The sequence below is a fragment of the Vulpes vulpes genome, chromosome 12 (genome assembly GCF_048418805.1).
Source record: "Vulpes vulpes isolate BD-2025 chromosome 12, VulVul3, whole genome shotgun sequence".
Taxonomy (NCBI): domain Eukaryota; kingdom Metazoa; phylum Chordata; class Mammalia; order Carnivora; family Canidae; genus Vulpes; species Vulpes vulpes.
In genome coordinates this window covers 140,529,957-140,557,512 of record NC_132791.1, presented here as the reverse complement: position 1 = coordinate 140,557,512, position 27,556 = coordinate 140,529,957, and the positions used below count along the sequence as shown (strand labels likewise).

Below are 27,556 nucleotides of genomic sequence, written 5' to 3'. Positions count from 1 at the left end.
TTTGTCTGGTTTAACCGAGATCCTACAGAGCTCACCCTGGGGGTGGAGAGCCATGGAGCCACCTCATTCCCAGATCCCAGGGATGGACTGCACCAGAGTCCCCTTCCCCATTCTTTCCCTGTTTCATAAGCTTTCCAAATCCCCTTGAGTATATCTAAAGAAATTTTTTTGGGAGGGGAAGCTGTAGAACCTCTCCTCCAAGATACGGATGTTGGGGTCCAGGCACCCTGGAGTCATCCTGGGTGCCTTGGTGCCCATGTGGCAGATACTAAGTACACTGTGTATCCCCATCCAGTGGTGATCCCTGGGAGCTCCTTTCTTTTAAGGAGCTGGATGCTTCCTGTCTCATCCTTTGGCCATGTGTTATGGGCTGAATTCTGTCTTTCTCTCCTAAATTCATATGTTGAACTCCTAAACCCCAGGACCTCATAATATGATGTATTTGGAGACAGGGTATTTATTTATCTATCTATCTATCTATCTATCTATCTATCTATCTATCTATCTATTTATTTATTTAAATATTTTATTTATTTATTCGTTAGAGACACAGAGAGATAGCAAAGGGAGAAGCAGGCTCCCTGCAGGGGAGCCTGATGCAGGACTTTATCCCAGGACTGTGGGATCACGCCCTGAGCCTAAGGCAGATGCTCAACCTCTGAGCCACCCAAGTGCCCCTTCTGTTGTTTCTATCAACCAGTCTGTGGTATTTCATGATGGCAGCACAAGGAAACTCATACACCATGCCCAGGAACATCTTATTAGGTGGACAAAAGGGCTCTTTCTTGCTACATTCCTCTTTCTAGGAACCTTGGGGTGGGACATGTAGCTGGGAGAGCTGTCTGAATGGAGCTTTTTGTGGAAGGAGACACATTCTTCCCTGACTCCCTAAATACCCATTTGCGAGAAGGCAGTATGGGCAAGGTCAGGGTCAGGGACATATATTCCTTTCTTAGGTGCCTCATGTCCACTTCTATGAGATGGGACGGGATAAAGGGCTGTCCTATCGTTGAAGTCCTGACACTTTAGGTCATTTTAAAAAATACAAACAAAAATTTTGCCTGGCCAGCCTCATAAAGCAATGTAGGCTTTTCACAGCAGAGCTCAGGAATCTCTAATTCTTTCCAGAGCGACCATAGACACATGTGGTCTGTGGCTGAGCCTATGGGTAGCAAATGATTCACACAAGAAGAGAAGTTTCGGGGCTAGGCCTAGGAGGGGCCGGAGCCCATGGAGAGACTTCTGAGCTGCCGTCCTCAGCCTGAACAACCTAGCTGCCTCGTCATCACTGCAGCTGGCGGCCGTCCAAGCCTCGGGCAAAATGATGACTGAGCTTCCTCCGGGAGGGCGGAAACAGTTAAACTCCAGTGACAGCTGTAATCCTATAGGCGTGGTTTTCTCGGTGGACTTGGGCTGTACAAGATCCAGGGCCGAGGGGCAGAGGAAGGGCAGTTTCAGCGCCAGAGTCTTCCAAATGGCTGAGCTGGAGCTGATGGCTCCAGGGCCACTGCCCGGGATCACCGCTCACTCTCTGGCCACCGTCAGCTCAGACTCTGGGTCGGGCAGCCCGGCAGAAGAAGAGGACCTGGGCTCCCCGGGGAGCTCCCAGGGGGAGACAGAGGGGAGTCCTGCCAGCGAAGGGGAGGCGGAGGTCCTGTGTGACTTCTGCCTGGGGACGGGCAGGGTGAAGGCCGTCAAGTCCTGCCTGACCTGCATGGTGAATTATTGCGAGGAGCACCTGCGGCCTCACCAGGAGAACAGCAAGCTGCACAGCCACCAGCTGACCGAGCCCGTGAAGGACCGGGACCTGCGCACCTGCCCTGCCCACCGCAGCCCACTGGTGGCCTTCTGCCGCCCCGATGCGCAGTGCATCTGCCAGGAGTGTGGCCAGGAGGAGCACAAGGGCCACGCCTGGGTCTCCTTGGATGCCGCCCGCAGGGACAAGGAGGCAAGTGCTGGGGTCCATCCAGGAGGGGGTGGTGGGGAGGTGGTGGGCACAGGTAGAGGCTGGGCCACCGCCCCCGGGGCTGCCGGCTTGGCTTCTGTGCTCCTGGGTCCTGACAAGGGCTCCAGCCCTAGCACCTGGCTGCTCCTCCAGGGTAAATATCTATTGCACTTGACTTTGGAAACTGAAGTAGGTCACTCTACTCCCATCTCCGTCCTGCTGCTCCTGGACTGTCTGTGTGTGTGTGTCTCTCTCTCCCTCATGCTTGCTGCTTACCTGTCTCTCACTCAGCCTTTGGTGACGGATGTATGTTTGGGTGTGGGGTGCAGGACTTGTGGGGCTTAGGGCAGTGACTTCTCCTTCTGGTTGGATCTGTGTGGCAATTGTGAAACGAAACCTTGGCAGAAATTCAAGGGAAAAAAGTCTTTTTTTTTTTTTTTTTTTTTTTTACTTTTAATATCTCTTTTCTTTCCCCTTTACCCTAAATGGGAGACCAGTAGAAAGTGCTCCTCTAGAGATAACCTGGTGTGAAATCTGAGAGCTTGAAAACCACTAAGGTAGCATAGAATTGGAAACTTACCCCCAGGTACCATGTCAAGGATGGCTTAACTTAGGGAAAATAGAAATTCCTCATCAGATAGAGGTACCAGGAGGGACCAAGAAACACCATGCTCACAGCCTGTAATCTAATTCCCATCAGATAGGATGTTTTCTAGAACAACCAGTTTTTCTTTACCCTAAAGCTGAAAACATGGAGAAGTTCTTGGGAATGGATTTAGCTACCTTTTTTTTTTTTTTTTTTTTTTTTTTTTTTTTTAAGATTTTACTTATTTATTTGACAGAGAGGTAGAGAGAGAGAGAAAAAATGAACAAGCAGGCAGAGCAATAGCCAGAGGGCGAGGGAGAAGCAGGCTCCTCACAGAGCAGGGAGCCCAATGCCAGGCTTGATCCCAGGACCTGGGGATCATAACCCTAGCAGAAAGCAGATGCTTAACCAGGGGAGCCACCCAGGCGCCCCAATTTAGCTACTTTGTATTCTTTGTTTCTCATACTTGGACTTTCCTTTTTTTTTTTTTTTTCAAAGATTTTATTTATTTATTCATGAGAGAGAGAGAGAGACAGAGAGAGAGAGAGAGAGACAGGCAGAGGGAGAAGCAGGCTCCATGCCGGGAGCCCGATATGGGACCCGATCCCAGGACTCCAGGATCACAGTCTGGGCCAAAGGCAGGTGCTAAACGGCTGAGCCACCCAGGGATCCCCATACTTGGACTTTCCATGAGTACTTTCTTTCTTAGTGGGAGTAGTGTAGTTGACTTTTCTCCCACATTCCTTACATTCATACCGCTGGCAGCTCCCTGTTTGCACAGCGCAGGGTGGGAGACCCCGAACAACTCCTTGGTCCAATATTCCTGGGCAGCAAGGGGAAGGGCTTTCTGGGAAGGGCACTTTACTTGGAGGGCCCCTCCTCCATGTCTTTTCTCAGGCATAGAATTTTATCTGGTCTTAGTGGGAATTGTTCTGGAAAGCTCCAGATGCCAGTGAGTCACCATTCCCAGCTCAGGAAGCCACTTGCCAATTGCTTTCATTGTTTCTGGAGTCAGGGAATGTCCTGTCAGGAAAGCAGTACACTGCCTCTCATAACCAGGACGAGGTTCTGTGTAATGCTTTTCTTTAACCACGGAGATGCTCTGTATCAACAGATGGTTGAGCAAAATGGGCTTCATGGAGCATTGCTGTGTGCTGAAGGTGGATTTTCTCATTCAGTCCTCAGATAACTCTACAGGGTGGCAATTCTTTTTATCTTCACATTTTGTCAAACGCATACAGACAACTAAGTCATGGAGTGAGGAGGGGATGCTTTTGGAAAGCCACCCTACATGGGAACATGAGTAGAGGACCCCAAGATCACAAGATCATATTATAACCTTGCTTTTTTTTTTTGTACCAAAAATTCTGCCACACACAGAGTAGAGATATTAAAACAAAGTATACTGCTGTTCTTTTTGGGTATAATATCTGAATGTTACTATATTTAACTGGAAGAAGTGATGCATATACATGTTGAAAGGCCATCTCCACCAAGCGTTGTAATAGATTATATCAGGAAAAGGTCTCCCTCTCATCTTGGATCCCCCCTACCTCCTTCCTCAGGCAAACACTACTATCTCTGCTTTCTTCTGTTTCCTTTCAGAAATTTTGTGTCTGTACCAGTAGATATGCAATATGAATTTTAAACACAGTATCAACCAACTGGTGCATCACAGAGTTAGGGAAGAGTGCAGTAGAGCATATACAGAATCCCAAATTCAGGCATCCTAGGGGGGGGCTGTGTAAGGTAAAATAAGAACCGGGTAAAGGGCTCCAGGGCAATTTTTGGTGTTGAAAAGCCATCACGGCTGCATGTACAACCCAACAGCCTCATACCCCAGATTTTTGGTGAGGACCCCAGTTCAAAACCTCTACCTTTCTGGTCTGCATAAGAGCTCTCGTCTTTTCTATCTTGTGTCCTTGTTTTCAGCTCGGAGAGCAAGTTTACTTCATAAGTACAGCCACACTCTAGATGGTTCTGCCAAGTCTTAGGAGCCAAAAGATTTCTTGTAAGGAGGCCAAGAGACCAGCCCCGAAGACATAGTGGCTTGATGAGACTGCAAATGCCACCAGGATTATTTTGAAAGCTTTACTAGAGACATAATGAAGGCTCCAGAAGCCTCGTATCCCCTTCAGCTAGCCCCAGCCTGCTGGAGCAGCTTGCAGAAGGTCACTTTGGATGGTGTTAAGAGCTAATTATTCAAGCAGGCATGTTTTTGTAGGAAAGTATAAATGGCAGAGTCAGCCACGAGGACAAAAATAGCTGAGAACCTGCATGGCCAGATCTGCAGGTGAACCAAGTGAGCCCCTGCTGAAGCTCCCCTGGTCTCTAGCTATGCCAATGGGCAAAAATTCTGGATTTTGGAGGTGGGTATTCTTTGTTCTTTGATCTTTGATCTTCTATCCTGCTGGGCTTCCAGAAACACCCCCCACACCTCAAGTCTTCCTGAATGGGACTGATGGCCGCTCCAGGCCAGCTTCCTAAGGCCCCTTTGCTTTCAAGGTCAGCCGGCCTTGCTGCGTACGTGCATTCACGCATGCGTGCCTATTAAAACTTGGATCCTTTGGCCATGTTCCTCTTCTGACTCAGGAAATGTATGTGGGTCTTTCCTATTCTTCCTCAAGCTTATCAAGCATCATGGATTGCTTCCCATCGACAGGCTGCACTGTCTGTCCTCAAGGAGCTTGGACTCTAATGAGGAAGCCAAGGCATGTTCTGTGGCTCCTCTCAAGTACCAAAGGGCTGACGCCGCAGAACCGCTCCATGTTCCAAGATGGAGTTGTCAGCAGGAGTGAGGTCAGGACTGGGTTCTTGGAGGTGGGAAGATCTGCTTCAGATCATGGGTCTACTAGGGACAGGCCACATCACATTGCGCCTCAGCATTGGTTCCAGAAAGTTCAGGAACTGGAAGTGACTCCGTGTAGAGCAGGAGGCAAGTTTCTGTAAGGCACAAGTAGTCATGCTTCTCGGGGGAGCAGTTAACCAGCATCATATGTAGCCTGTTTGATGGCAGCCAAAACACACACAGGATGGAGGGCACTCAGGAAAAGAATTTCTTCTAGAAATTCTGAGGGATGCCTTGGGCTCAGTGTTACATAACTTTTTTTTTTTTTTTTCCTTAAACATTCTACCAGGCTGTATGTCTTTCAGGAGCAGGGAGGGTGTCCTACTTGACTGGACTGGCATATGGTAGGTTCTGGCCAATTGGCTGAGGAATGGAACCAGGCCAGGTGGAGCTCTGGTACTACCTACACACAAACTGTCCAGCAGGGCCACCGTCGTGTGGCTGGAAATACAGAGGAACCTGGACCACCTGCAATTTCCTCTTCTCATTCTTCCATTAGTCCTCTCTGCATCTCTAACCCCATGTCTGACCCCCAAGCTCTGGGTGCTACTTTCCCCTGTAGGTAGAAGCAAGAACAACTCTGTTAACCCATTCCCGTGGCCCCGCACCAGAGGAGAAGAGAAATGATTTGACAGAGATCCGATAGGCCTTCACACCCCAAATACTATACCTTTTACATCACATTTGTCATTACCTTGTTGAAGTAGGTAGGACCCGGGGCAGCCCAGGTGGCTTAGTGGTTTAGCGCTGCGTTCAGCCCAGGTTGTGATCCTGGAGACCCGGGATCGAGTCCCACATCGGGCTCCCTGTGTGGACCCTGGTTCTCCCTCTGCCTGTGTCTCTGCCTCTCTTTCTCTCTCTCTCTCTCATGAATAAATAAAATCTTAAAAAAAAAAAAAAGTAGGCAGGACCCCCATGCTCATTAATACAGGGCTGTCTGCACTCATGGGCACCACCATCTGACTTCTGCGCAAGGTCCACCCTGGCCCCAGAGTGGGTGGATGGCTGACATCTTGGGAAACCCTAAAGCCAGAGCCCGAGGCACCCTGTCCTTTTCTCGGAACAGGAATAACTGGATATACAGGTCTCCCAAAGTGACTCCACCTTTGTGGCAATCCTGAGTGCCTTCCCTTGCTTGGGGTGACTCACTTAGGTCCCCTTTAAGGACTTAGGAGTCCTTTTCTCCTTTTATGGCAATCTGCAGGCAGGGGAGAGAGCCCTCTCCCTGGTTGCTCTCTGGGAGTCTCCCTGTGGCTCTGGATCATGCTGGGGCTGCCCACGCCCATTGTTTGGTTGTGTTCAGGGTGTTCTCACTACCGTTAAACAAGCACTTTGTGTTTCCCCCTTCCCTGGAACAGGTCACTGTGTAATAAAGACTACCACCAAATAGGCCAGACCCTTCCCCCATACCTAAACAGGTGTCGGGGGCAGGGGTGAGGGGTCACAAAACTCCCCCAGCTCCAAGTCAGCATCCCAGATCCCCAGCAAAACAAAATAAGGAAGTTATCTGCCTTCTGCAGAGTGAGGGGAGGCCTCTGGATGGTGGAGAGTTGGGGGCGGGGCACTCCTGCCAGGCTTCAGTGGGAAAAAGCAGAGACCCATTTTGCCCTCTGAGTTTACTTAGGGTGCAAATGGCACAGCTTCCAGTGCTGACATAACCTATTGAAAGCCTTTAGAGCTATTCTTTTCTTTTTTTGCTGACTCATGTCCTTGTAGGGCCTTCAAAGGCCGCAAAGGTTTGGGCGTCATGCCTTGGCACACTTCTTGGCAGAAAGTGCTAGGGAGTCTTGGGAGGGGAGAATGAAGCAGGCAGTGGGGTCAGAGAGGCAGACCTGAGGTTCTCAGGCAGGCACTGGCCTAGGCCGGGAGGGCTGGCACTGCCCCCCTCCAGAGTGATGAGTGTGTGATGGAAAGTGGCCATGGTAGCAATGGTCAAGAAGAAGGGCACCCATGATGGCATTTGGGGAGCACATACAGCGTGCCAGCTGCTAGAACACATTTGCATTAACACATGCTATCTCACTAAGTCTTTACAAAACCCCCATGTGTTGGGAGTTATCCCAATTTAGTTATCCCCATTTCACAGGTGAAGAAATGGATGTCTGGAGATGTTAAGAAGATTTTTCCAAAGGATCAGCTGCTACGTAGAAAAGCTGGGGTCGGGATGCCTGGGTGGCTCTGCGGTTGAGCGTCTGACTTTGGCTTAGGGCATGATCCCAGGGTCCAGGGATCGAGTCTGGCATAAGGCTCCTCGCAGGGAGCCTGCTTCTCCCTCTGCCTGTGTCTCTCATGAATAAACAAATAAAATCTTTAAAAAAAAAAAGAAAAGAGAAGGTGGGGTCCCCACCCTTGGCTCCAGCTCATACTCCTTGTTAGGTTATTCTGGGGGCAGAGGGGCTGGGCTGGACTCTACTGATAAACCGTTTGACGCTGGTTGTTATCATCTGTGAAATGGGGTCAGTGGTACTTAGCTAATGGGGGTGTGGTCAGGGTAATAGGAGGTCATCCAGCTAAATTCTGGAAGTCATCAGACCAGCGCAGCACCACAATGTATGTGCTCGAGGCCTTTTTGGCCTATTCGTGTTGAGTTCAGCCCCAGGAGGCGCTGCACACAACTGTCCTTTTTTTTTTTTTTTTTTAAGATTTTATTTATTTATTCATGAGAGAGAGAGAGGCAGAGATACAGGCAGAGGGAGGAGCAGGCTCCACGCAGGAAGCCCGACGTAAGACTCGATCCCGGGACTCCAGGATCACACCTGGGCCAAAGGCAGGCACTAAACCACTGAGCCACCCAGGGATCCCCACACAGCTGACCTTTCATGTCCCTTTGAGGCCCCCCAGGCTGGCTTCTAAGGCAGCTCCCAAGGTCAAATACTCCTTATTCTCCTTACCATGCAAGGAGGGTGGATAGCCCCATGGCTCCTGGGGACATTCTATGTACACTCCTCAACACCGTTTTTCTCTCTTCTTAGGCTGAGCTCCGGGAGACCCAGTTAGAACTGGAACGGAAACTCAGGTTGAATGAGAATGCCATCGCCAGGCTCCAAGCGAATCACAAATCTGTTTTGGTAAGGCTGTTCTGGGTCACCTGCCATGTGTCAGCACACCTGGCTGCTGCTGTAGGCTCAGTCAGGCCCATCTGGCCTTTTGGGACACGGGGTTGCAGGCCTACCCTCCAGGTCCATGGGCTTTTGCTATGAAATTAGTTTAAGGTTCAAAATTGGCAAGTGATTTCTGTTTTAATAATACAGCGTAGGAGGGACACCTGGGTGGCTCAGCAGTTGAGAGTCTGCCTTTGGCTCAGGTCATGATCCCGGGGTCCTGGAATGGAGTCCCATATCAGGCTCCCCACAGGGAGCCTGCTTCTCCCTCTGCCTGTGTCTCTGCCTCTTTCTCTGTGTCTCTCGCAAAGAAATTAAATCTTAAAAAAAAAAACCCCAATACATTGTAGGAGCAAGATTAATCCTATTATAACAACATTCTTGTTTTTACACTTGCTTATCCTTTTTTGACCAGGAAAAAGGTGTGTGTCGGGGAGTGGAGAGGATATCTAGCTAGAAGTCTAAGAATCAGACAGACTCAGGGCTTCTCCTATGATAGGAGGGTGTTTTGCATGGCAGTGTCACCAGTCCTGTGTGCTGGAAACCAGAAAAAGGTGTGGAGAACTACTTGCTTAGTGGATGGTAACTTAATAAGGCCAATCGTGTGCCAGGCTGCTTGCTTTTAGTCTCTCTGGTTTATGGCCAGTTTCCATATAAACTCTAAGTACACCCAAACAGTTCCACAAATACTTCTCATTAGTGGAAAGCCAAACCATCACTCAGAAAAGAATGCAAAACACCTAAGCTATCGTAATGACTCAGTAGCAGCATCTTTGCATTCCATGAATGATTTGATCCAACTACCCATCCATCCATCCATCTATCCATCCTTCCATCCATCCATCCATGTCTGATGCATGTATCCATTTTAATTTAATTTTCTCCTTCTCGGTGTTTACAGCTAACTAGCTGTGAAAGATCAATACATCTTTTGCACTTGCATCATCTTATGAAAATAAGAAAAAGAATTGTCCCTTTAAAGTTTTATAAACCTTCAGATATTGTTGATTTCCAGGCTCAAGATAATCTAGAGAACCACATGAGCATCTTGCCTTTTGTTTCTAGCCCTTTATTTTTCAGACACTTCCATTCCTACTCAGCTCTTCCCATATTTGTGTGGTAACTTGGGGAGGTAGTTATCACAATGGTCAACATGTACAAGGGACATGAATGCACCAAGAGGTAACAAGACTGGTCTGGGGCCCCCAGATTGATGGAACAGGAACCTGGGATTGTTGTTCCCTCCACCTAAGAAACTCAGGACATTTAGAGGCACGTGTACCATCCTCCATCTCTCTAAACCTTAAACTTCGATACTTTGATATGCTTGTGGCCCCTCCTCTCTTTGGTCTTTACTTGTCATTATTTTGGTGGTAAATAGAATCCTTTGCACATTCCATTTACATGCAAGGAAGAAGTATTTCTCCGTAAAACGGTTTAGGAAGGAGAGGTCACATTTGACAGCGGAAGAGTCAATCCTCCAACATCAGTCCAAGCTTTCTTCCATCACCCTTCCTCAGGAGGGCCTTGGTGGAGGAGAGGGATGTGGATTCTTTAAGATTCATACTTCTCAGCCTCATGGTGTGGTGCTTCCAGAGAAATTTGTGATTGCCAGACTCATGTCAGCAAGAAACTGTCAGGGCGATTTGGAGAACAAAGTTTATTACTCAAAGGTCCTGGAAGGCACAGAACACTGCCTGAGGGCCACACTGCCCTACTTCAAGGTCACGGGAAAAGAGAGGGAGGGAGAGGTACAGACCTGGGATCTGCCTTTCCTGGAGTTGAAGGCGGGTGTCTAGGGTTTCATGGGTTCACTCTTAGTTGGCTTATTTAAAGCATAAGAGCAGGAATTAAGGCTTGGGAAGAAGCAGGGTCACTCAAGGGGTCAGTTGTCTAGATTTCAGGGCTTTCTGAAAGAGGAAGCTTCATGGGTGGGGATGGCCCGATTCCTTATCTGGTTGTGCTGCTCTTAGCCGTGTCCCACAGCTGGCAATATGTTTATTCCAGATGGATGCCTTTTGAAATTGATGCTTCAGGGATGAGAAATTTAACGTTGGGCACATACACGACAGCTGCTCTTCTCTACAAGCTTTTCTATGTCTGGGCTTGAGGAATTTGGAGAAGATCTCCCATCTGCCTTCCCTATTACGGGCTCATTTGTTTCTAATTCTGTTCAGCTGCCCCAGCCTTGAGGAAACCACGAAGTGATGGGGCAGTTGGCATGAAAATCACAATGTAGAGAGGCTCTACCCATCTCCCTGCCCCCAGTAGAGATGCCCTTGCTTCCCTTCCCCTTCCTTCCTTTCCCAGCAGATCAAGGCTCACTTGTGGGCTTGTATTCCTGAGTCCTGGCCAAGCAGAGTCCCCAGCCAAGCAGAGCTCCTCCTGCCTGGTGTCATCATTTCTTCCCATCTCCCTCCAGACCTTGAGGCTTCCACATGCCCTTGGGCCCAGAGTGCCAACCTCTCTGAGTCCTTCCCTTTCCAGGCCCTTCTAATTCTCCTCTTCCCCTCCCCATCCTTCCTGCCTGGGGACAGAGCTGCCCTAGCAGCCTCAGCCTGTGAGCTATCTGTTGTTTGGGCTCCCTGTGGATACCCAGGGATGGCCCTTACTCTCAGGAGGGGGGAACAGAAAAACAGCCATGGAGGGGTTGCTCTGATTGCTCTCAGATGGGATTGGTGTGGGTGGGGATGATGGTGGGAGTAGATTGAGGCAGGTAGAGAACACACTCTGGGCTGTGGAATGAGGTGAGGAGAATATGAGCAAAGGAAAGTGTGTCTAAGACAGTTGGATGAAGTTTAAACTGGACAGTATCTGAGGGAGCTGTTAGCACCGGTCCTTAAGAACTAGCAAAGGACAGAGGAAAGCATTTATACTTGAACTGATGTTATAAATATGATAATGACTGAAGGCATTTCTAAAGGATGTTCATCCTGTGAAAGGGTAGAAAGTACACATGCACATGCCTACATGCCATCATGCAAACCCTTAGTGTTTATCACACGGTCGCTTTGTATTTTATTTGGACACCCTCTTCCTCCTGCCTGGGGTATGCTCATGTTGCCGTGCTCAGGTGCCAAGGCCACCTACCCACACCCTAAACATTTTGTGCCTGGTACAGAAACCGTGAGCTTCCATGTGTATTCAGTTCGATGGACTCATGATGCCATGAAACGCAGAGAAAGCGAATTCATGCTCCTGATTTGTTCAGAGAAGCTAAATGATCAATTTCCCTTCAAGAAATATAACCATCAAGTATACTGAATACATGCATTGCCCTGGTAGGAGAAATGATTTTAGATACTTGAATGGTAACCCCAGACTGTCAGAGCTGGCAGGGTTCTCAGAGATCATCGAATGTCTGAGAGATGATGGGACACCTGGGTGGCTCAGGGGTTGAGCATCTGCCTTCGGCTCAGGTCGTGATCCAGGGGACCTGGGCTCCAGTCCCACATCGGGCTCCCCACAGGGAACCTGCTTCTCCCTCTGCCTGTGTCTCTGAGTCTCTCATGAATAAATAAACAAAATCTTTAAAAATAAAAAAGAAGTCTGAGAGACAAGGTTGATGATGGCGAATTACCCTGGAGGGCAAATCCGCTTTTTCCAGCACCCCAGGATTCATAGGCGAATAAAACCTTCCTTTTACAATAGAAAATCGCTCCCTAACTTACGGGTTTCTCGGGTTTAGGGCCCTGTGTGCTGAGCTTCAAGAAGGGTGAACGCCTTGCTAGCATGTTCTTCACTGCCCCTCCCTCCCCAGATGTCCGTGTCAGAGGTGAAGGTGGTGGCCGAGGAGCAGTTTGGGGAACTGCTTGCTGCCATGAGGAAGGCCCAGGCTGACGTGATGCTCTTCTTGGAGGAGAAGGAGCAAGCGGCTCTGAGCCAGGCCAACGGCATCAAGACTCACCTGGAGCACAGGGGCGCACAGATGGAGAAGAGGCAGCAGGAGCTGGAGAGGATCGCTGCCATCAGCAACACTGTCCTGTTTCTGGAGGTACGAGGGCAGGGGGGAGGCGAGGGGGGCGGAGGCAGAGGCATCGGGCCGCCAGTGCCTGGGAGCACCCTTACTCTGCTAGGCCTGTGGCAGATGTGGGGAACATGGGAATGGAACTGCTCTTTGATAGTGGGGTGCACGGGGAGCTGCGGGGAGAGAATGGCCTATGCACAGGTAAAGGGGTTTGAGAAAGCGCAGCTGATTTGGGGGGAATAAAGCGCTTTCCTAAGGCTGGGGCGTGGGTTGCTGAGCACTTAGGGATGGAGGTGAGGCTGGCCCAGCCAGGCAGGCATCTGGCTGTGAGAGAACTTTGTTCTTCTGCTTGAAGTTACCTATGCTGGTGGAGGATTTCAGGGGGGAAGTGATGAGCGGAGATCAGTGTACCTGGCAGGGGTGAGGCTGGAGACCTCTTGCCCCCTCTCACATGCCCTTCAGCTGCATGTCCTGGTTGATCTAGTAAGGCTCAGCAGAGATGGGACGTTCATTACAGGGCAACTCCTTATACACTAAGCCTCGTGCCATTAGGGCCACATCTGAAGGACGCGTAATCTTGCAGAGATTGGGTATAAATTCCATCATCCCAGATGTGTCACTAGATAGCTGCGTGGTTATTAACCAAGTCACTTAACCTCTCTAGGTCTCAAATGCCTCATTTATCAGACAATCAGGCCAGAGTCAATAACTTTCCTCCTTTATTATTTTTTTAAAAGATTATTTATTTATTTGAGGGAAAGAGAGAGCATGAGCCAGAGGTGGGGGTGGGAGAAGGAGACTCCCCACTGAGCCAGGACCCTAACCCAGGGCCCGATCCCAGGACTCTGACCTGGGGCTCAATCCCAGGACCCTGGGATTACAGCCTTGAGCCGAAGGCAGACACTTCACTGACTGAGCCACCCAGGTGCCCCAAAATGCTTACCTTTCTATCTATCTTGTGGGTTGGCCTTTTTCTTCTCTTTCTCTACCTAACCATTTTGGTACAATTGTTTTTTCTTTCTTTCTTTCTTTTTTAAGATTTTACTTATTCATGAGAGACACACACAGAGAGAGGCAGAGACACAGGCAGAGGGAGAAGCAGGCTCCATGCAGGGAGCCCGATGTGGGACTCGATCCTGGGTCTCCAGGATCACACCCTGGGCTGAAGGCAGCGCTAAACCCCTGAGCCACCCGGGCTCAACAGAAGCAGCTGTTTCTATTGCTAAATTTTCTGCTATAGCCAGTGGGCCCTGCAATGCTCCAGCTGAGTTTGGATTTTGATACTGTGTTGCATCTGAAAGCAGCCTTTCCTGATCACCCAGTTGATTTGAAGCTTAGGCAACTTAATATGATTATTTACCTGAAAGCACTGTTCAAACTCCAAAGCACAGTGCAAAAATTAGAGAGAGCCTGTGTATGGGATTGAACGGACAAGGCAGAGGCAGCATTCCTGTCTGAGGACTTGGTCCTGGATCTTCCAAGTGCTGTACCTGCTCCTCCACTCACCCCTCCCATAAGCCATGGCTTGTGTTTAAATTCTGAAAAAGAGGGGTGCTTGGGTGGCTCAGTCTGGTAAGTGTCTGCCTTGGGCTCAAGTCAGGAACCTGGGGTCCTGGGATCAAGCCCCATGTGGGTGGGGTGGGGGTGGGGTCCCTGGGGTGGGGTCCCTGCTCAGCAGGGAGCTTGCTTCTCCCTCTCCCTCTGCCCCTCCCCCTGTGCTCTCTCTCTCTCTCTCTCTCTGTCGCTCTTTCTCAAAGAAATAAAACCTCTAAAAATTTTTCTAAAAAAAGAAAGAAAAAAAAGTCCTTCAGGAATGAATGTAGCAGGAATGCTACTGTTGCTATTTGGGCTGTTGGCACACACCTTGTTTTTGTTCTTGGTCTGTAGTCTGGGAGGTGCATTGGAGCTGTTCCCAGGCAGCTAGCGTCTCTTGATTCTTAATTTTTTTCTTTTTATTTTTGTGTGTGTCTCTCTTGGTTTTTAAAAGCCCATTTCCTAGTTAAAGAAAAACAACCACAATCCCCCCCCCCCAAAAAACCCCCAAACCCCCCCAAAACCATAAACAGCTTGCTATGCTGTCGGGTCCTGAGCCAGACATGTTGTGCATGCTTGCTTTGTGAAGGGCACATTACCATCAACCCATTTTGCAGATGCAGGAGGTGATGTAATGAGAGCAGTCCAGTTTCAGAAATACAGAAACGAAGGCAAGTTTGCCACGTTCCCCTTCCTGCAGGAGTACTGCAAGTTTACGAACACGGAGGACAGTGCTTTCCCCAGTGTTTACATAGGACTCAAAGATAAGCTCTCGGGCATCCGCAAGGTCATCACAGACTCCACGGTGCATTTAATCCAGTTGCTGCAGAACTACAAGGAGAAGCTCCAGGATTTCTCCAAGGAAGGTGAGGAAAGCTGTCTGAGTCCTGGGCTGTGGTATGTGTTTTCCTCAGAATGTGAGGGAGGGCAAATCAGGGAATTTTCAAAGCCATCCTTTGGCCAGATGGGTTGCTAATGGACACTTACCATGATGGTTTTATTTTATTATTGAGACCCAGAGAAGCTGAGTTAGTTACATCCCGCAACTGGGTGGAATTTCTATGACTAGTTTCAGAGGTTGCTAACACCTATACTTTTAAGTGAAATCCAAGCCATTCTGAGATCATTTTCCAGCATATTTTGCTTCACACCCATGAGAGAAATCACCCACTGAGCATGATTGTCTCTGACACGACTAGAGTGCAGCTCTTTGTTTTCTCCCGGGCAGCTAAGGGAAGAGTGGCTGGGATGTCCTGCTTCTTAGGTTCTCACCACCTGGACAGGTGTGCATTCATAACTCTCTGATTTCCTAGAGGAATATAATATCAGCACTCACGTGTCTGCTGTTATTGAGCGCAAGTATTGGACCTCAAAACCTGAACCCAGCACCAGGCAACAGTTCCTCCAATGTAAGTTGCAAACAGCTTCCCTTAACCCCCTTAACCACTTACTTGATGTCAGTGTTTTGCTCCGTTGGAGCAAGAGCATCGGCCTTCATGAAAGTTTCAGATTCTTGCAACCTCAGGTCTACTCCTAAATGGAACATTAAAAAAAATTTTATTTTTACTTTTCATCTTGGAGGGAATTTCAGATTTACAAAAACAGGACAAAGAATTCTTGCATACCTTTCATCCAATTTCTCCGAACATTAACACTCTATATAACTGCAGTGCATTGACCAAAACCAGGAAATGAATGTTGTTACACTGCTATTATCTAATCTGTAGAATTATTCAAGTGTTTCACGAGGCATTCCAACAATGTCCTTTTTCTGACCCATAGTCTGATCTAGGGTCACAGATGTTTTCCTGCCTCCTTAGACTCCCCCAGTCTGGGTCCTGTCCCTTACTTTGTCTTTTGTGAGCTTGGCACTTTGGAAGATCCTGGCTAGTTACCAAATGACTCCCTTTGAAGTCTGGCTCAGCTGGAATTGCATAACCCATTGTCCTGTCATGATGTGGTGTTGACCTGGTCTGTTCGCATGTTTTTTGTTGTTGTTGTTGTTAGCATTTTTTAAAACACTGTATTTCTGGTCAGTACTTAGCAAGTCCCAGGAGAGGCAGGACTGCATAAATGTTGAGACTCATTTTTATGACATTTGGTGAATTAATCTTTTTGGAACATGCCGTTGAACCCTGCTACTGCTTGTTTCCTGGGGGTGACCACTGGTAGACTGTTAGACCCCCTTTTTTTCCAGTTATCACATGGAGCCTCGGGTTCCGAGGACTGTCTCTGTTTTTGCCCATAGCTCCTGCGTTTTCCCAGGACCTCTTTACTTACACAGTTTCCTTTATTTATTCTCTCCTGCTTCCCAACAGAAGCACATCTGTATTTTTATACACAGATGTAATTAGTACAAGAAACCAAACAGCCCTTATTCTTAACATGAAGATAAATATGAAGTGTATCCTATTATAACCTATCTTCTTTGCCATTACAGAAGTCTTTTTTCACACCTAATATTAACTTTGCCTCTTTGGGTATCATTATGAACTTTGAGCCTTTTATAGACTCAGATTGTTCGACCTGTCAAAGTCGTGTGGCTCAAACTGCCAACTTGATAAGTGGGAGCCACTCTTTCTCCTTTCAACCGTTTTTTTTTTTTTTTAAATTAGACCTATTTATTTTAGAGATAGATTATTTTAGAGTGAGATGAAGGGCTGAAGGAGAGGGAAAGAGAGAATCTCAAGCAGCCTCCTTGCTGAGTGTAGAGCCCTATGTGTGGCCTGTACCAGGACCCTGAGATCATGACTAGAGCTGAAACCAAGTGTCAGCTGCTCAGAACCGATGGAGCCACCCAGGCGCCCTGCCACTCTTTCTCCTTTAGGTATTGGCATTCCGCCCTTGAAATCCTGAAAAGTATCGTTGCTTTCTGGCACTAACAGAATATTCCAGACCCATTCTGACTTTCTTGTCCCAAGACATTGAGTCACCTACTTGCCACGAAGTCCTGGATGCCCTTAGATGAGAAGAATGTTATCATTCAATACCTGGATGTTAAGGATTGCCAAAGGAGTTGGTCGGTAAAGGTCTGCTGCTGGTGCTATTGGGAACTTTTAGGAACACAGAGCTGCAGTTAGTTTTAAAAATATGCCTTTTTTCAGGTGCCTGGGTGGCTCAGTTGGTTGGGTGTCTGTCTGACTCTTGGTTTTGGCTCAGGTCATAATCTCTCAGGATTGTGAGATTAAGCCCCACATTGGGTCCCCCAATCGGCAGGGAGTCTGCTTCTATTTCTCTGCCTCTGCTCCTCCCCTCACTCGTGCTCACTCTCTCTCTTTCTAAAATAAATAAATATTTGAAAAAAGATGCCTTTCTAAAACACATTTTTGAGATATTATTGACATATGACTTTTATTAGTTTTAGGTGCACAATATAATAATTTGACATATACATATATTGTGAAATGATCACCACAATAAGTTTGGTTAACATCTATCACATGGGGACTCCTGGGTGGCTCAGCAGTTGAGCATCTGCCTTTGGCTCAGGGTCTGATCCTGAGGTTCTGGGATCAAGTTCCGCACTGGGCTCACCACAGGGAGCCTGCTTATCTCTCTGCCTATGTCTCTGCCTCTCTCTCTCTGTGTCTCTCATGAATAAATACATAAAATCTTTTAAAAAAATCATCACCTCACGTAGTTACCGAATTCTTTTTTCTTATGATGAGAACTTTTGAGATCTACTCTCTTAGCAACTTGCAAATATGCAATATGGTATTGTTAAGTATAGTCACCATGCTGTACATGACATCCCTTGGACTTATCTAACTAGAACTTTGTACCTTTGACTGCCTTCAAAAATAAGGAACACTTCATGAATTTGCATGTCACCTGGACATTGCTAATTTCTGTATCATTCCCATTTTATATATATGCTGCCAAAGTGAGCACCTATATACCTAGGTCCTCAGTTTACATTCCTTGTTCCTTTTTTAAAACATTTTTATTTATTTTTAAGAGAGAGGGAGAGAGAACTGGAGGAGAGGCAGAGGGAGAGAGAGAGAGAGAGAGAGAGAGAGAATGAATCTCAAGCAGTCTCCACACTGAGCATGGATCATGACACGGGCTTGATCTCACAACCCTGAGATCATGACCTGAGCCGAAATCAAGAGTTGGACACTCAACCAACTGAGCCACTCAGGCACCCCTTCATTTTTCCTTTTAACTTCTTAGATTTTTTTTTAAAAAAAGAATTTCTTTACCTAGACACAAAGGAATTTGGAAAACTCTGCGTTAATCCAAATAATTTTTTATATTAATAGATTTCAAATAGACTCAAATGCACTAGTTCATTTGGAAAATATATTCTGAACATCTTCTCTGAGCTAGAACACCGGGATAGAGTCCTATGTGAAATGTGGAGTGTAAAGATTAGGAGGAAGATAAGCATGAAAAAAAACGCATAAATAAATAGAGTATACACATTGTGTTGAGTACCATGAAGCTTGAGAAGTGAGAGTGCTCTGAGAGAAAGTGGTGGGGAGTCGCAGAGAGCCTCTTTGAGGACACGAACCCTTAGCTACAATTTGAAAGGATCAGTAGGAATCACCTAGGCTCAGGTGAGGGTGATGATCATATAGAGGGAATGGTCTGTGCTAAAGCCCTGAAGTGGGCTCAGGGTTGCATGCTTGTGAGGTCAGTGTGCCTGGAGCATGGCAATCCAGGGCTAGTGGGCAGGAGACAAAGCTGGGGACACAGGCAAGGGTCAGTCATGCATGGCTGTGCAGGCTGGGAGGAGGGATCACTGCTTTATTCCATGGGCAAGAGGCACCAACCGGGGTCTTGAAGCTGGGGTGACATGATATACCTAAGCCTACACCCTGAAACATGCTCCATGGCCTTGTGGCAGAGAAGTGCTGGAAGAGGTTCAAGACAGAGCAGCATGGTCAGCAATCTAGTCTATTCTGGACTAGGTTGGGGGTGAAGCAGTGGTTTGGACAGAAGAGGGATCTACAGAGTTGATGCTGTCTGTGTGGGGGAAACGGGTGGTGAGGATGGCGGGAAAGAAATTTCAAAAATACCTTTAGTGTGACTTGAGCAACGGGGTGCGTGGAGGTGCCATTACTTTTTTATTCTCTGGAATCAGGAAGAGAATATGTTTGAGGGAACGTTTGAGAGTTTACCCAGCTAAATGTTGGTCAAATTTAAAAAAAAAAAAAAAGACTCAAGTGTGGATGTGTGAGTGCCTGTTTTCACAAGCCCTTGCTGACACTGAGAATAGTGAATAGTGCATGGCTTTCAATACATACTCGTTGAATGAACAAATGACTAGACCAGCAGATTTTCTTTTTTCTTTCTTTTTTTAAAAAAGATTTTACTTATTTATTCATGAGAGAGGCACACACACACACACTCTGAGGCAGAGACACAGGCAGAGGGAGAAGCAAGCTCCATGAAGGAAGCCCGATGTAGGACTCGATCCCAGGACCCTGGGATCATGATCTGAGCCAAAGGCAGACACTCAACCACTGAGCCACCCAGGCGTCCCAGATTTTATTTCTTGATTCAGTTCCACAGATAACACAGGAAATGCCAAGCAATCTGAACTTTCAGAAGGAAGGAAGTAGAGTGACTTGTGGTCTCTGTTCTCTGGTTTTTGCCCACCTCTTTTTTTTGCGGGGAGCATCGACCTGTGCAAACAGAGAAGAGGAGAGGGATGTTGATTCATACTTGGGAGGTGGGCTGGGTTGGAAGTGTTCTGTCCCAAGCAGCGGCCAGTTCCTGACCTGCCTGCCTGCCCTTCTTCATCCCCTCAGATGCATGTGACATCTCCTTTGACCCGGACACGGCACACAGGTATCTGCGGCTGCAGGAGGACAATCGCAAGGTCACCAACACCACGCCCTGGGAGCATCCCTACCCGGACCTCCCCAGCAGGTTTGTGTACTGGCGACAGGTGCTGTCCCAACAGAGCCTGTACCTACGCAGGTACTATTTTGAGGTAGAGATCTCTGGGGCGGGCACCTATGTTGGCCTGACCTGCAAAGGCATTGATCGGAAAGGGGAGGAACGCAACAGTTGCATTTCTGGAAACAACTTCTCGTGGAGCCTCCACTGGAACGGAAAGGAGTTCACAGCCTGGCACAGTGACACGGAAACACCGCTCAAAGCCAGCCCTTTCCGGAGGCTGGGGGTCTATGTCGACTTTCCAGGAGGGATCCTCTCCTTCTATGGTGTGGAGCCTGATGCCATGACTCTGATTCACAAGTTCGAGTGCCGGTTTTCAGAGCCAGTCTACCCTGCCTTCTGGCTTTCCAAGAAGGAAAATGCCATCCGGATCATGGATCTGGGGGAGGAGCCCGAGAAGCCCATGCCAACTTCCGTCGAGGCTGCTCCCTAGACCCCCGACTCTTGCTGACCACCAAGATGGGGTGGCAGCTTGCATCTTAAGGGTGACTTGGAGATGGAAACGTCTGCCAGTGGTAGCTGGCTTTAGGAATCATGGGGGTCCCTGCACGAGGAGGGACGTCCCTGGCTTTTCCCTTTTGCTCCCTGCTGTGCTGTTCCCTATTGTATAGCACCCCCTAGGTACCTACACCCTGTTTCTCATCTTCTAGTGAAATTCTCCTGTTCGGTCTGGTGAATGTCACACTGTGCCTGGACTCAGTGACCAGGAATCTTCAGATGATCAAAAAGATTGCAGAGCAATCATGCATAACCCATTGCAAACTCCATTTTGCATTTCCTATGCCACAGACACTATTCTGGATGCTGCATGGCAATTGATTCCACCTTCACAGCCTCCCCTTGGGAAGGAGGCTCGTATCATCCTCATTTTGCAGAGGGGGCCCCTGTGGTCCAGGGAGGGGGGTTAGTTAACTTGCTCACAGTCATTGTGCTCACACGGTGAGTAATTGGCACAGCTGGGATTCGAACCTGAGCAAGCGGACGTGGAGATTTTAACCACTACACCTTACTGCCCTCCTTATTAGATCATGGGTATTGTGTGTAAGGAAATAAGCTACATGAAGAACTCCTCGGTGGGGACATCAAGCATCTTAAACACTCGGCATCTTTGTACACACTCTTTCTGGCTGGGCCATGCAGCAGGGACCTCACTACCTCACACAACAGCTCATCCTAGTCTTGGATAGTGAAGATGATAAATATCTTAACAGAGTCCAAGTCTTCATCCCTGTGACCTCTGGGGAGAGTCTCACCTCGAGATGTGGACTTGTCTGATCTCTCATTCAGAGGCCAGTCCTTCAAATATTTGAAGACAATTCTCATGCATATCATATCCTCCAGGGAAGTAGTCTTGTTTTCACACTACATTTCCCACTTTCCTTCATAACTTCTGGATCTTTTCCTATGAAGTGTATCAAAGCAAGTCTCTTCCTCTTCAACCGTCTGATAGTCCTTTTTCAAGAGTACATTTCTTTGTGTCACCTGTCTTGTTTCCAGAGACCCCATCCTGTATTTATATCCAAGGATTTATACACTATAGGATTTGAATTTTTTATCGGATTTTTTTAAAATTTGAATTTTATTGAGTTAATCTTTTTTTACTTGAATTTAAAATTTCATTGCATCACTGCTGCTTGCTGAGACACTTTTGATTCATGATGCTGTGTCTAATAGATGAACACTCCTTCCTATTCTGGTATCACCTACAGAGTTGGTAAACGTTTCTTCTGAAGTGTTCCTCTTGCTGATACATATTGATCAGGGTAGGGCCAGATATGGAATCTGGCAGCCCCCAGTTCATACATTTTGGGTTTAGTTATTCAGTAAGTTATACTTTGGTAAAACACTAACACAGCCCAGTTTTAAAACCCACTTTTAGCCCTTTATCCACCAGACACCAGGAAGGACTTTTTCCAAAGGCAGTAATCAAGACACGTATGGGTTTCCTTGCTCCACTTGTCTCACAATGCTCTCAAAAGAGAAAATGAGATCATATGGCCTGCCTTGTATTTATTGAGCCTCTGTGGGTTATTGGTGCTGGCTGCTTTACTTCCTAAATGCTTGCCAACTGCTTGATTAAACCATTTTAGGATTCTGCTGTGAGTTAACATCGAGTTGATGAGTCTGTCGTTTCCAGAATCTACCTTATTTTTGTTTTTAAAAGCCAAGAGTTTTATGTGTCCTCCATCCTCTACCACTTTTCCTAATTTCTTTTTTTTTCTTAATTTCTTGCATATTATTACTGCCTAGCTTTTGGTCACATTGGTAAACAGTGTCCATGTTGTGAGATGTAATTTATTTAGGTCAGAGTGCCTGAGGTCTTAGAAAGGAAACTTTAGGGTGTGTCTCCTCGACTGACTTGAACTTCATTTCTCTGCCAGCTCTTTTTGTTCAGTTTCAGTGTCAGCACCTCCCTTCTTGATATAAAAGATCAAAGCAAAATTGAGAAAAACATCTACTTTCTTTCTGTTATGGCTTCAACTGAGGGTCATTTTTCTTTTTTTATTTTTGGTCCCCAAACTGGAATTGCCTAAAATGAACAAATTTAAAAAAAGAATAAAACATGAGAACAAGGCCTATTTTATACTCTGCCATTTCCCCCAAACTGTGTGTGTGTGTGTGTGTGTGTGTGTGCATGCGTCACCCTTCTGTGTTTACCTACATTTATTTCCTCTTCAATTGTGTAGACGCATTTGGAAAAAAAACAAATCTGAACTCATCAGGAACTCCTTTTGGCGCATGGTTGTTTTGTTCCATTACTAGACCATCTGATTGTAGAATCAGAATATAATTTTAGCCATTACGTAATCGTTCTTGTCTCAACTTTTTGAAGTTCAAGTGCATATGGCATTCTTTTCCAGGAATGTGTTGGAATCTGAGTAAATTCCCATGTTCTCCCAAGCTTTGGGATGAAATGATGAGATATGAATTTTGGCTCAGGTGTGTAGCCCTTATTTCTCTAACCCGGTTCAGCATGTTTTTGGAGTGACTGTCCTCAAATCAAATTGACTCAACATACGCGGCTTTTATAACAGGCAAACCATTATGCTAAGCACTAAGATATAGTGACTCAAAACATAACTAGCTATATCTTTTGATCATAAGAAGTTGATTTATTTTTTAACTAATTAGAGAGGGAGAGAGACATAGAGTGGGTGGGAGGGGTAGATGGAGAGGAAGAGAGAGAATCTGGAGCAAACTTCCTGCTGAGTGCAGAGCTGGATGCAGGGTTTCATCCTACAACCAACCATATGAGATCAAGACCTGAGCTGAAGTCAAGACTTGGACGCTTATCTGATGGAGACACCCAGGCACCCCAAGAAGTTAGTTTATGTATTTATGTATTTATGTATTTATTTATTTATGTAAATTTTAAAAAGATTTTATTTATTTATTCATGAGAGACACACAGAGAGAGGCAGAGACATTGGAAGAGGGAGAAGCAGGCTCCCTTTGGGGGGCCTGATGTGGGACTTGATCCCAGGACCCCGGGATCATGACCTGAGCCAAAGGCAGATGCTCAAGCACTAAGCCACCCAGGTACCCCCCAATAATTTGATTTAAGTTGAAGTGAAAATGATTGAAACTGAAGAGCTAAATAGGAATCTACTATTCTTATCCCAACCAGGGGCACCTGGTTGGCTCAGTCAGTAGAGCAAATGACTCCTGATCTCAGGGTGGTGAGTTCAACCCCACGTTGGGTGTAGAAATTACTTAAAATAAAATCTTAGAAAAAAAAATCTTAGGCTAAAAAAAAGAAATCTATTCAAGATAATAACAGACAAGGCAGTATGGAATACATCCCTCAGTTCCATGTCTAATGTACTGTCTTTAACGTTTTTTGAGGCTGTCTTGAATTTTGTATTGTGTTGTTGACTGACCATCTATCTGATCGCTCTCAATCTTTACAGCCAACTGCCCTCATTTTAAGATTCACAACTCCAGCCCCATTAGCCAAAGATATAAATGGAAGAAATGGTAGTGTGCACATTTTTTGCTTCTAAATCCCTCATATTTGAGCACGACTCCCCTCTCTCTGCATCCGCGATGAGATGCATTGGTGGTAGGGTAGGTGGCCTTGCAGGGGGGGCTACTATGTCATGTACATCTGATGTATACATGCAGGACACACACTATGGTAGAATGACTGGTCATTCAGTCTTTGTTGGGACATGCTTCGTCTTTATCTTCATTTCTGGCTTATTCTACAGACTTGAGTAAATCCAGTCTCCCTGGAGAGGGGAGGCCAGGTACTGGAAAAGAAGAGGGCAAACAGGTCATCTAACAAAGACCGAGGGTCAGGATAGCTGTGATCAGGCATTTGAGGTCAAAGTCCTTTCCCCTAAATTAATGACTTTCCCCCCAGATTAATTAATGTAGTGACCCTGATTCCTTGGGAGAAAAAAGTGTGTGTGTTTATATATAAAAAACTCATATAAAAATAATTTTCAAAAGATCCTACTAAACTACTACAAACTGCAATGAACCCCTTAATCTATCTGAGATGCTTTGAGCTATCACGATTCAGTGTTCTCAGCCTTTTCAAATGATAACATGCTTCCAGAAGTTTCTGTAAAAACCCTTGTCATCCTTTCTTCTGTTCTAGCCATATCTCCCATGCCGTCTTCCCTGCATCCTGGCCCCATCTTCCATTCAGGCAGTTTCAAGCTTGATGTTTGATGTTTATTTTCCCACAGGATGCTCCAGGCTTTATGCAGTGATGTTAAGGCAGTGATGTTAAAGCAGTGATGGGTTTCGCATGTCTGGTTGCTAGCCTCTACCTTGGGGCTCTGGCTGTGGCTGCTGGAAGTATGGGTAGGACCCCGGGCCAGTCGGGAGGGTGAGCAGGTGCTGTGGCAAAGTGTCCAGCAGCCCAGAGTCCTGGGAGCAGAACTCTGCTCACAGGTGGGCTCCTGGTCTGTTTTGTCCAGCTCTCTCGGGGAAGACTAAGAGGCCTGGTCTGTGCGACCAACTTATCTGTACTATGAGTTGCTTTAATGGAACAATAACCCAAAAGGTATGGAGTCTGCGTGTTAGAAATTTTTCTTATTTTTAAACAGCCACATGTTTCCATTTGACAGTATTGTCCATTTGATGGTTCTCATCAATTCTTCAATTCAGCCTTTCTTTTTGCTTTTTGCCAAGCAAACTCTGTGCTGATCTCAGTAGCCACAGCCAGTGCTGGTCAGGGCCAGGATCCTTGCAGTGGGCAGGGTAAGGAGCAAGGCTGTCAGATGGAGATGACTCTTTTTATTTCTTTTTCTCATTTTGTCTCCATGTATGCTGTCCTTGATCTGTTCCTCGAATGAGCCACTAGGACTGTAGAGTTTCTTGGTCCCAGTTCAGGGAAGTCAGTGTTCACCATTGCCCCAGACCACTACGTCCTCTGTCCACTGGAATGTATTACTGGTCACTCTCTTCTTCAACTCGGGCATTCTACCAGTGGTATTTAGCTGTCTCAACCATCTGGGGCCTCGTTTTCTCCATCTGTAAAACATCAGACTCCCCACGAGTCTTTCAGAGTGCAGCCAGCCCTAAAACCTGGCCCTTCTTTATTCATAAAACACCAGTGATCACTTTGGTACCCTTAACCAACATATCATGTGTTCATCAAAGACAAATGTATAGCTAGAACCCATTAAAAGACTATAAACCGGGGTCGCCTGGCTGGCTCAGTCGGTAGAACCAGGGACTCTTGATGTCTGGGTTGTGAGTTCGAGCCCCACATTGGATGTAGAGATTACTTACAAATAAATCTTTTTAAAAAGACTGCAAAACTACTATAGCATAGTTTATTTTTATTTTAAAAAGAATCTATCTATCTATCTATCTATCTATCTATCTATCATCTATCTATCTATCATCAGAGATGCACATTGAGAGGCAGAGACACAGGCAGAGGGAGAAGCAGACTCCCTGTGGGGAGCCCGATGTGGGACTCCATCCCAGGACCCCGGGATCATGACCTGAGCCAAAGGCAGATGCTCAACCACTGAGCCACAAAAAACTTAGATTATTTTTTAAAATATTTTATTTATTTATGAGAGATCGAGAGAGAGAGAGAGAGAGAGGCAAAAACACAGGCAGAGGGAGAAGCAGGCTCCATGCAGGGAGCTCGACGTGGGACTTGATCCCAGGACCCCAGGATCATACCCCAGGCCGAAGGCAGGTGCTAAACTGCTGAGCTACCCGGGGATCCCCCTGTGTTTATTTTTAAAATGAAGTTCTGTTCACAGATTTTGAAACACAAGCATAGCTTATATTGGTGCTTCTAAAATGTGGTTTTCCCACCAGCAGCCTCAGCACCATCCAGAAGGTTAATAGAAATGTAAATTCCTGGGCTCCCAGGCTGGGTTTAGGAATCGGAAATTCTGGGGGCTGGGCCTAGCAATCTGTTTTAATAAGGCCTCAAGGGGATTCTGGAGCACAAGTATGTTTGAGAACAACTGGTTTACATCTATCGCTTCTCCTTAACCCTTTCCACTCTTCAACTACCGGTAACAAGTGTCTGTGAGCTTTAGTACAAACAGTTTTTTTTTTTAATTAAAGTTTTTATTTATTCATGAGAGACACACAGAGAGAGGCCCCTGCAGGGAGGACCCCTGGATCACAACCTGAGCGGAAGGCAGATGCTCAACCACTGAGCCACCCAGGTGCCCCATAAGGGGCCCTTCAAATACATCCATTCATCTGACCCTGACACTCACTGTGAGCTAGACGGAGGTACGATCTCCATTTTACAGAGGAGGAGCAGGCTGAGAGTGGCAAGTGAATCGTTCAGAGGCATGTAACTGGCTGTAGCCCGGCCTGGTTTCATCCCACACACAGCCTGCTACTCGGCCACCTGAGGGCTTTCCTGACTTCCTGCTGGCTGAGCCAGGGCAGGTGGCTGTGCACGCGAACAGTAGAACCTCAGGTGCAAAGTTAGAGAGGGGCAGCAGAGCTGGGTGGAGTGAGGCAGCCGTGCTTTCTGGGGTTCTCCAAACCACACGAGAGGGTGGGAAAAAAGAAGTAGGGATTGGGGCCGTATGGGAAGACGATTTAATCAGAATTGGGAACAAAACAGAATAACACAGGGCAGAAAGGACAGCCAGGGGACTGGCATCAAACCTTCAGGCTTGGGACACCTGGGTGGCTCAGTGGTTTAGTGCTGCCTTCAGCCCAGGGCATGATCCTGGGGTCTGGGGATCGAGTCCCACATCGGACTCCCTGCATGGAGCCTGCTTCTCCCTCTGCCTGTGTCTCTGCCTCTCTCTCAGTGTGTCTCTCACAAATAAATAAATAAATAAACATTAAAAAAAAAAAAAGCAAGAAAGCTCCAGGCTGCTGGTAGTCTGGATATTTGAGAAATCTCCAGGTGTACTTCTCAGCCCCAAAGACTTCCTTTGAGAAATGTTTTCCTCTCTTGGGTCTTAACTCTGATGAGACCTACTTGTCTGCCTTCCCTTTTTGGGTACACTGGCACCAGTTCCCCACCATTGACTTATCCCATCTGGTCACCCTGTCCTGCCCTCCACTGAGAGCACTTTCTAAAGGAACACCAGATCCTAAATGGCTTCATCTTCCCTGCGTGCGCCAGGTAAGATGCTGTGTGTGCATTTGTGTGTACGTGTGTGTGTATCTGTGTCAGGGTGGTGAGTGGAATGGAGAGGCAGCAGAAGTAACTTCC

The 27,556-nt window shown here is 47.0% G+C and overlaps 1 protein-coding gene across 1 annotated transcript; it reads left to right on the top strand.

Moving 5' to 3' along the window:
- Positions 1-1,036: 1,036 nt before the first annotated feature.
- On the top strand, positions 1,037-22,462 carry TRIM16 (tripartite motif containing 16). The gene is made up of 6 exons (XM_026005536.2): positions 1,037-1,948; positions 8,352-8,447; positions 12,241-12,474; positions 14,681-14,846; positions 15,294-15,389; positions 19,737-22,462. The coding sequence occupies exons 1-6, from the start codon at positions 1,322-1,324 to the stop codon at positions 20,318-20,320; spliced, it is 1,803 nt and encodes a 600-aa protein (XP_025861321.2). The 5' UTR covers positions 1,037-1,321; the 3' UTR covers positions 20,321-22,462.
- Positions 22,463-27,556: the final 5,094 nt, after the last annotated feature.